Source organism: Brassica napus, chromosome C1, assembly GCF_020379485.1.
Source record: "Brassica napus cultivar Da-Ae chromosome C1, Da-Ae, whole genome shotgun sequence".
Taxonomy (NCBI): Eukaryota; Viridiplantae; Streptophyta; class Magnoliopsida; order Brassicales; family Brassicaceae; genus Brassica; species Brassica napus.
This window is the reverse complement of record NC_063444.1, coordinates 43,389,490-43,399,932: the sequence shown is the minus strand read 5'-3', so window position 1 is coordinate 43,399,932 and position 10,443 is coordinate 43,389,490. Positions and strand designations below refer to the sequence as shown.

General features: G+C 37.9%; 2 protein-coding genes and 1 long non-coding RNA gene across 4 annotated transcripts; 1 reads left to right on the top strand and 2 right to left on the bottom strand.

Moving 5' to 3' along the window:
- Positions 1–69: 69 nt before the first annotated feature.
- LOC106357776 lies at positions 70–1,820 on the top strand. 2 transcript variants are annotated; one of them, XR_007318637.1, is made up of 3 exons: positions 70–295; positions 578–1,069; positions 1,195–1,820. It is a non-coding gene; the product is annotated as an uncharacterized LOC106357776 (long non-coding RNA). The 2 variants fall into 2 exon arrangements; XR_007318636.1 differs by having other exon boundaries at positions 578–1,820.
- Positions 1,821–2,435: 615 nt separating this feature from the next.
- On the bottom strand, positions 2,436–2,819 carry LOC125580047 (secreted RxLR effector protein 161-like). Its single transcript, XM_048744003.1, has one exon. The coding sequence runs from the start codon at positions 2,817–2,819 to the stop codon at positions 2,436–2,438; it is 384 nt and encodes a 127-aa protein (XP_048599960.1).
- Positions 2,820–7,026: 4,207 nt separating this feature from the next.
- On the bottom strand, positions 7,027–8,272 carry LOC106403752. The gene is made up of 2 exons (XM_013844547.1): positions 7,785–8,272; positions 7,027–7,711 (listed from the first exon to the last, which is right to left on the bottom strand). The coding sequence occupies exons 1-2, from the start codon at positions 8,270–8,272 to the stop codon at positions 7,027–7,029; spliced, it is 1,173 nt and encodes a 390-aa protein (XP_013700001.1).
- Between the last annotated feature and the right edge of the window lie 2,171 nt (positions 8,273–10,443).

The window sequence follows — 10,443 nt, the reverse complement described above, 5'->3', positions numbered from 1 at the left end:
GTGGGTTTGTAGACTTCACTTCTTCTTATTGTGTACTATTATCTCGTTTGTTTTTATCAGTTCTTATGGTTCAATTTTCAGGAGAATGCAATAACTTTGTGGTGTCTCCAGCTCATTGAAGTTTTAATTTGTCCTGTCATGTAACTTTTGCGGGTTTTAAGTTGAATTTGTTCTTGTAAATTTCAGGAGATTAGCTTCCACAGAAGGTTATTCAACCTCCACAGTGTCATCCAGAACCAGTATGAGTTCTTCGTCAAGCGTATGGGAGGCCCTCCTCTGTATTCTCAAAGGAAAGGTAAAGTCTTTTTTACATTTTGGATTCTTCTTCCTTTACTATAATCTGGTGAATGCCTTCAAATGTTTGTTTGGTTCTAGCTGTTCTTTTAAGATTGACCGACATATTTAGTCGTCTCCTTGTGATACTCACTTAGTACAGAAGACATGCACCTCACTTGTGTCTGTATCATTGTATAACTATAGACATTTGAATATATATATATATATATATGAGTTGGGTTTGAATGAGTATGACATGTCATCTGCGAAACTCTTTGTTGCTAATGAGCTTTGTGTGTAGGTCATCCTGCTCTGATTGGTCGTCACCATCCGTTTCCACTGACTCATGAAGCTGCGGAGAGATGGCTGCAGCATATGCAAAATGCCATGGACGAGTCGGCCTAGAATCACTTCACAAGAAACACAGGTAAATCATATTTCTACTCCTTCTCTACATTTTATCTTAAATAAAACAATGTTCAATTTTTTTTAAGAACCCCTAAATAAGATACTTGCATTGGAAGGACAACAATTTAGAGGTTTCTTAAATTAAGTGTTTAACACCCATTTATTACTAAAAAATGATTAAGAGCCCCATTAGGAGTGCTAGGGTTAATGGTGCTCTAAGTGCAATGCATACATGGAACTTCATGCAAAGAACACATAATACGACCAATAAGCTTTGAAATTGAAAGGTTTCCCTATCATCGTTCAAACCCTACTAAATTTAAAGCCCATCAAGCATTACGGAAGTGATCCTAATTGATGTCGTACGTAAACTCAATGATGAAAGGTAATCTAAACCTCCTTAACTTAAACTTTCAAATAATGGTTGTCATTGAAGGGTCTTAAGACTCTTACTGCATGCTATGCGTGCTAATATTTACATAAATGTGACCTTTGGCTATTTGTTTCTAGATTGACCATTTCTTAGATTCAACTTACAAGGAGATGTCTGAGCTCAGTAACAAGGGCTTTTTGACCTATGTGGGGACATTGAGATGGTGGAACATTGGCCCGTCCCACTGGTCGGATCTGTTGTAGCAAGTTCTGGGATGCCCAGTCCAAGCTGAAAGTGAATCTTGTTTGTTGAGGGAAGGCTTGACTCAGGAGGTTCCTAAAGAGGTGTGAGGCTGGTTTCACTGAGCAGCTCTCACCTTCCTCTCTCGGTAATGGACGGATCACAGCTCGAAGCCACTCAGATCTAGCATGGCTTGGTGGCTTGTACCCAGCTTAACCACCATCTTTTTGAAAAAAAAAACTTACAAGATATGGATGGCAACCGCCAAGGTTAGAAACAAGATTACATATTGAACTATATAATTCCACTTGCCAGGTATAACCCGTTAGCTTTATATATCGCAAAACAATGGAGACAGACACATTGATATATCAGGATGTCTTCTCTTATGTCCCCAATGATCTAAATCCAAATGATTTAGAATTTCTAGGTACAATCTCGATTTATCTGGTCTTACTTCCGCTTTGGACACTAACATTATTGTTAAGCATGAAAATAATTCCTCTGAGATGATTTTGGATTATGATTATTCTATAACGCCCAAACCGTCCATGGCTAATAGGTCATCCCCGCCCGCTCTCTCGACCTGTGGGTCCCATCATGTTTCAGCGGTCGGTCCATTAATTTTTCCAAGGATCGAAAGTCATGTTTACTGTATTGAATCGTAAACTTATGACCCAAGACAATTGATCTCAATAATAACTCACTTTATTAATAGCTTTAGAAACAATCTCAAAAACTAAAGCTCTCAAACTCAAACTCACAAGTTATGCCACAATCATAGTTTCTCCTTATATAACACTTTTAAACTCCTAAACTCATTAGGAACCATATCTTAAAGATAACCCTCAATCTTTATAATCCTAATCTCATTAGGATAACTTATAACCAAAGTTAACTTCAAGCTTAAGTCAACATTCTCCCCCTTAAGCTTGATCTAACCATTTGACACATCTTGAACTCCAATAAGACTTCTCATGTCTTTAAAGTTGATTCTCCCAAGTGCTTTGGTTAGTATATCAGCCTTCTGCTCCTTCCCGGCTACATGCTCAACGACCACCAAGCCCTTCTCAGCACACTCTCTTATGAAGTGAAACCTTGTGCGTATGTGCTTACTACGTCCATTAAACACTGGATTCTAGGCAAGTGCGATTGCTGATTTGTTATCAATGCGAATCACCATTTTTTCGACTCCATCTTCAGTGATCTCTTCAAGTAACTCCTGCAGCCACAAAGCTTGTTTTGCTGTCTCTGTAGCGGCCATATACTCAGCCTCACAGGAAGATAAAACAACAATTTCTTGCTTCTGAGAGCACCAAGTCACTGGGCAATTGTTTAAATAGAAAATGTGACCTGTTGTGCTTTTACCATCATTGGGATCCACATTATAGCTACTGTCACTGTATCCTATTAGCTCCTTCATTCCATCGTTACCGTAGAAGAGTCCAAGAGAACACGTTCCCTTTAAATACCGAAGGACTTGCTTCAGTGCAGCTCCATGAGAGCTTCTTGGATCATGCATGTAACGACTTAATACTCCAACACATTGGGCGAGATCGGGTCTGGTATGGATCAAGTATTGAAGACAGCCAATGTTGCGTCTGAACTCTCTCTCGTTTATCGTTGCCTCCTCTGCGCCTTTAGATAGCTTTAATCATGGCTCCACTGGCACATGTACCGCATTACACTTAGCCATTCCTGCTTCTTCAATTATCTTCGTAGCATATCTTTCTTGTTTCAGCACCACTCCATCTTTGGTCTGGATAACCTCAATCCCAAGATAGTAGTTAAGTTTCCCGAGATCACTCATCTCGAATTTACTCCCCATCTCTTCCTTAAAGGCTCGTATGTCGTCGAACTCTGATCCTGTGACGAGTAAGTCATCAACATAGACTGCTACGGGAAGGAGTGAGTGTTTTGTCTTCCTTTGATACAATGAGGACTCCTTGGAGCAGCGTGTGAACCCAAGTTTTTTGAGGATCTGGTTCAGCTTGATGTTCCACGCCCTTGGGGCTTGTTTCAAACCGTAGAGAGCCTTATGCAGCTTGTATACCTGATGTTCACTTCCTTTGATCTTGAACCCATATGGCTGTGAAACAAATACTTCTTCTTTTAACTCGCCGTGAAGAAACGCGGTTTTCACATCGAGATGATGTATCTCCCAGCCACTGGACGCAGCTAAAGCTATGATCACACGTACCATCTCCAGCCTTGCGACCGGTGCGAAAATTTCGTCAAAATCAACACCATGGCGTTGCACATATCCCTTAGCCACTAACCTCGCTTTGAAATTATTAATGCTACCATCCGCATTACGTTTTACCTTGAAGACCCACTTCAACCCAATTGCTTTGCATCCTTCTGGAAGATCAACGAGAGTCCACGTTTTATTCTTCTTGATGGAAGTAATCTCTTCTTCGCACGCATTCCTCCACACCTTCTGGTCTTTTGCCTCGTTCCAGTCCCATGGTTCCTCATTGATAAGCAGAAGGATCCGTTCGATCTCAAATATCTCAGACATCAACACATAATCCTCCAATAACTTGGTCTCGACGTTTGCCTTGTAGATCTTCTCAAGATTGCTTGATCCTTTGTTTGCTCTGTTTCCTCACGACCTTCTTCATCGCTTGACACGTGCTCACTCTCATCTCCCTCAGCAACTGTATCAGAGGTATCTTCACTACTTGTCATTGGAAACATTATCATAGTAGACTCGTTGGTTTTCTTCTTATTCCACTTCCATCTTTGATTTTCGATGAAAATCACATCTCTGCTCACAACAATCCTTCGTTTTGTAGGATCATATAACCGGTATGCTTTTGATCCTGGTTCAATTCCTAGGTGTACCAACTCTCTTGATCTGTTATCTAACTTCCTGAGATGTGGTGCCTCATTCTTAGCATAGCAAACGCAGCCAAAAACCCTCAAGTGTCCAACGTTTGGCTTCTTCTTCTTGTAGCACTCATATGGTGTATGTAGCTTCAAAGTTATTGTCGTAACTCTATTAATAAGATATTACGGCTTCGCCCCACAAGTAACTTGGCACACTCATATGTTTCATCATGCTGCGAGTCATCTCCATTAGAGTACGGTTTCGTCTCTCAACGACTCCGTTTTGCTGAGGTGAGTACGGTGCTGTCAGATGACGTTTTATTCCATGCTGGTCACAGAAGGCTTGAAAATCTTGAGAAGTAAATTCTCCACCCCTATCAGTTCTGAGTGTACCGATGATACTTCATGTTTCTTGCTCTACAAGTTTCTTGAAGATTTTGAATTTCTCGAAAGCTTCGCCTTTCTCCTCCAACAATATAGACCACATATACCGTGTATGATCATCAATCAATACGAACACATACCTCTTCTTGGAAGCCGTTGTTGGAGATATTGGTCCGCAAAGGTCTCCATGAATAAGCTTCAGGACGTGTGAGGCACGATATGTAGTGGCTTTAGGGAAGCTTCTTCGTGCCTGTTTTCCTAGCAGACATGACGCGCAAGTTTCATTCTCAATGCTCAGGTTAGGTATGCCCGTAACTATCTCTTTACTAACCATACTTCGCATAGTTTCTCGGCTTACATGCCCAAGTTTCGCATGCCAAACGGCTGAATCATCATCTTTTGAGACTTGAAGACACTTAGTATTGTCAACCTCCATAGTCACTTTATACAAGCGGTTCTTGGACCTGATGGCTTTCACCAGTAGGTTCCCGTCACGATCATATAGTGTGAGATAGTCTTCTTTCATTCGAACATCACAGCCAGACTCTGTACACTACAAGAAATATGAGTTTTGATAGCAGTAAAAGATAGTTTTTTTTGCCTTTACGCTATGGTTGACATACCCTTTAGTTTTAGATAGTGTTTATATATTTGGAAACGCTATGAAAAGATGATATATTTAAAAACGCTATGATAGCATATTTTTAATAGCACAAAATTAAAAACGCTATGTTTGTCTTTTTAAATCCCTAAACCCTAAATGAATTTTTAAACCCTAAAATCTAAACACAAACTTTAAACTCTAATATTCTAACATTAAATCTTAAATTTAACTAAAAATATTAAATATAAAATTAAAGTTATTTCTTTTTAAAAATTAATTGCAAATATCAATACCCTAAACCTTTAACCATATACTCAACCTCTATTCTAAACTCATAACTTTAAATTTAAACTCTAAATAAAAAAATAATTAAACTTAAATCTAATTCTTAAAATAAATTCAAATTTGGTTTCAAACTTTAGCTTAAAATCTTAAATCAATACTCCAAACTTTTAACCCTCAAACCCTATATATATATATATATATATATATATATATATATCATACTCCAAATTAATCATATACCCTAAACTCTAACTAAAATATTAAAACTCTAATATTTTATATTATTTAACTTTAAATTGCATATTGCTTATAAAAGTAAAATCTAATCATCTTATTAATCATAGTTATTTTGCTGAGTTTGTTAATCTTAATTTTATTTGACTTAAATTGCTTGTAGAAAGTGAAATATAACCATTTTGTAATCTTATATCATTAGTTTTATAAAATCAATATATAAATTTTAAATTTATATTTTTAAAAGTTTAGTCACAAATCTTAATCCCACAATTATAATAATAACTAGATTATCAACCACAAAATAAAAATAACAATTAAATATACCAAACATTAAAGAAATAGAGTACAACAAAGAAAAAAAAAATAAAGAGGAAAAACCTTGACCAATAGGAGGAGCCAATTTAGAATGGTGAAGATAACTATAATATTAATCACCACCGTTGATAGACCTTAAATCTAACGGATATTATTATTCTTTTTTCTCATTATCTCTTTATTCTTTTTGTTTCTCACGACTCACGACCTTTGTGATTCCTCAAAGATCTTAAACTAAATTATCAATCTTTCCACAATCCTCCGCAATCTCATATCTTCATCTCTCATAACCTCTGGTCCTCTGCAATCTTCTTCTTTCTAGTGAAGCTCGTCACCTCCTCCTTTTGAAACCATCACTGGTCACCACCAATGCCGTCCGACACCACCACCACCACCACTCGTCACCACCATCGCCATCCGACAACATAGACCTCTCTCTCTCTCTCTCTCTGATTTTGTTTTGATTTTTTGGTACAGGAAGGTGGGTCATGAGCAGAGTTGGTGGTTGTCGTGAGATTGAAGACAGGGGAGGTACGGCGTCGTTGCTAGCGGCCTCTGTTCACCAGAGAGTGAAGAAAAAGGAGATACCGCATGATGCGCCGGATGATGATGACGAGACGTGATGCGGCGCTATGACGATGGCGTGATGCGGCAGTTTAGATTTATATTTAGGTTTTTCTGCTTTGGTTTAGTGTTTTTCTTACTTCTGTGTAGTTTGTTTTTGCTTTGGTTTAGTTTAGATTTTTTTTTTGCTTCGCTTTACTGTAATACAACATTTTTGTAATTTATTAATAAAATTATTATTATTATTTCTATTTCGTATAAAAGCATACTAAAAAATAATTGCATTTAGTTAATTGCAATTATAATATTAAAAATAACAATTAATATATGTATTTATAATTATGTAAATAATAGCATAAATGAAATGCTATAAAAGAATATTTTATTGCATAGAGAAAAACGCTATTATATCTCGTAATACGATAGCAATGCAATAAACCGCTATCTAAAGTGTGTGACCTATTATAACGGGCGATGATATAACGCTTGTTAAAACGCTATGGTATCTTTAGATAGCGTTTTTTCGGCCGCTAAGAAAAGCCATTTTTCTTGTAGTGGTAGCTTGTCCAAGGCTGATAATATTGCTCTTCAAGTCTGGTATAAAGTAGACATCGACCAAGATTTTCTTCTTTCCATCCTTGCTTATGAAGATAATTGAACCTTTTCGTTTTATGTCTATGCGCGAGTCATCTCCAAATCTCACTTTCCCTGTGATTCTCTCATCAATCTTTGCAAAGTAAGCACGATTACCTAACATGTGATTGCTTGCGCCATTGTCTAAATACCAGACATTGTCTTTATCAGTGTGCGTTTCAAACTTGCTTGGCATCACATTCTCCTCTTTCAAATACACGACTTCATTCATCATCAGCTCCTCAGCCTCGTGTGTGCTCTCAGCTTCATTCTCTTGTGTTTCTTGGAGCTTAAGTAACCGGTCTGGACATAGATAGGCATAGTGGCCAGTTTTATCGCATCTGAAACATACCACACGCGAAGTATCTCTACCTTTCTTCCAGTCTTGCTGATTGTTGTATCGTCCACGCCCTCTTCCTATGTTACCATAACGTCCACCACGTCCCCTTCCTCTTCCGTAGGTTTCTGTTTGTGATTGGGAGTCAGCATTGGCATACATGAGTTTTCCTTGATCATCAGGCTGATCATCATCTACGATCCTCTCCTCATAGGCTTTTAGCCTGCCCACAATATCCTCAAAGCTGGTGGTGTTGAGGTTTAGAACCTTCAAGAGCAACTATGATATGTATATACTTCTTCCTCGGAAGGCTATGAAGAAATTTCTTGACGAGTTTAGATTCCTCTATGTCTTCTCCTAAAGCTGAAGATTTTGAAGACATCTTTGCAAGTTTACCAGAGAAATCATCAATGGTCTCTGTGTCTTTCATCTTCAATCGACTAAACTCGTCCATGAGTGTTTGTAACCTAGCCTCACGAACTCTGTCAGCTCCCACATGCCTTGCTTTTATTTCTTCCCACACAAGTTTTGAGGTGTCAAGATCCCCTACTTGTAGAATTAGGACTTCTGGTATGGACTGAAACAACAATGCTCGAGCCATATCGTTCTTGTCTCCATCATGTGTCCCCGGTTCTATCGTCTCCCACACTTTATGTACCTTTAGCGCCACCTTCATCCTCATGCTCCACACTGTGTAGTTGGTGGCAGTGAGCATAGGGCATTGTATGGTTGTAGTACTCTCCTTCGGCTTGATAGTCGTCGCAACTATATCTTTGTCCCCCATGTCTCACAGAACTTCTCCTCTTGGATTTTATTTAAGAATTCAATAGAATGCTCTGATACCAATTATTGAATCGTAAACTTATGACCCAAGACATTGATCTCAATAATAACTCACTTTATTAATAGCTTTAGAAACAATCTCAAAAACTAAAGCTCTCAAATTCAAACTCACAAGTTATGCCACAACCATAGCATCTCCTTATATAACACTTTTAAACTCCTAAACTCATTAGGAACCATATCTTAAAGATAACCCTCAATCTTTATAATCCTAATCTCATTAGGATAACTTATAACCTAAGTTAACTTCAAGCTTAAGTCAACATACTGATCTTGCGATCACCACCCGACATTTTCTCGTATTCTGATCTCACTCGCACGGTATCACGAATCACTTTCCGATAGGTCACCCATCCTTTCATTACTCCAGCCCAAACACGCTTAACTCTGGAGTTCTAAATGAATGTGTGACGGAAAAGGTAAGTCAACTTTGGTAACGTAGGTAGTCAAATCAATCCTCTTAAGCATTTCCATGTATCACAACTCGGAATGTTACAATTCACCCCTTCTCAAAGAATGCAACGTGTTCGTTGCGCCCCACGACATGTCTCAAGACGCTTCGCGGGTCAGAATCGAGATGGCTAACTAGCTCTGATACCACTTATAACGCCCGACCACCCACAGCTAATGGGCCACCTACGCCCGCTCTCTTGACCCGTGGACCCCATCCAGTTCCAACGGACGGTCCATTAATTTTTTCAAGGCTTAAAAGTCATGTTTACTGACCTTGCAATCACCACCCGACCTTTCCCGGTGTTTTGACCTCACTCACATAGTATCGCGATTCACTTCCCGATAGATTACCCATCCTTTCACTACTCCAAACTTTAGAATTTTAAATAGTCAAATCAATCTTTTTAAGGATTTCCATATATCACAAGTTGAGATGTTACATAAGAATTCTTGGATATATGTGTCTAGAATTGTGTTCAGACAAAGTATATCGTATTGGAAGGAGAAACTGGGACACACAACCATCGACTTGGGAATATCACCAGAGAAGCGATCCTATGGACAAACTCAAGTCGGTAGAGGGACATCTCGTCGGCTTCCCTTTAGATTTCAAGTGAAAAGAAGATCTAATTAAGACCTTTCTTCAATGGGAGTATATACTACGTCTCCTCTCAAGTCTTCCATTGAGATCATACCTTGCATCTTGTTTGTGGATATATTCAGTGACCGGTCCATACGAAAAGAACTTCATTTTTATATTTAACCAATTCATCTCACATATTGTTTATGGGAAAAAATTAAAGATGCCATGTATAGGGAGGGATATGTGGGAACTCAGAAGAGAAGCCATTTTGCTATATTATTGGTTGCTCTCTTCTGATGTAAAGAAAGAAAGAACAAAGTCATTTTCTAAAAAGTTAAAAATATTTACTATCTTGTGCCTAACTTTTAAATTTATCAGCCACCCACATATGATTTGTAAGTATGCGAAATTAAGAAGACTAGTGAATAAACTAAAGTCGGTGTCGAGTTCTACGAGGAGCCATGTGACATTGAGTTTGTGTCTCTTGTTGTTTGCCTCTGAATCAAACAACTCCATCTTTGCCACTTGCATCTCTTCGTTGTGTCATTTGTTTGTTTCGAGTGTTTGTATCTATTTGTGTGTTCCCAACTTACAAAAGAAAATTCAAAGATGAAAAGTTAAGTATGTGGAGGATTTGGTGGTCAGTTGTATACGTAAACACACACATTTACAAGATACTACGGAAAGGGGTTACCGGAGCTAAATTAAATTAAATTGTAGCTTTATAGCATGTCGCTAATTCATTGTATATTTTTATTTCATCCTTTCTAAAATAGGATTTAGATATGGATCATTAGTTTGCTCCATTGTGACCATGCATTTAGCATATTCCATCTACCGCATAATAATTTATATTATCTCTTTCCATATTTTTTTTGTAGCTTTATTTCACTACAATATTATCATGAAGTACCGCCCACATCATTAAGTCCGCACTCTCTTAATTAACAATTATTCAAACTTAATTTTAATATGAAAGTCGTAAGCACTGATATCTATGGATTACCTAATAAATCTAGCAAAGTGGCCATGTATAAAATCTAACATATATAAAATATAAATGAATAAATTTGATT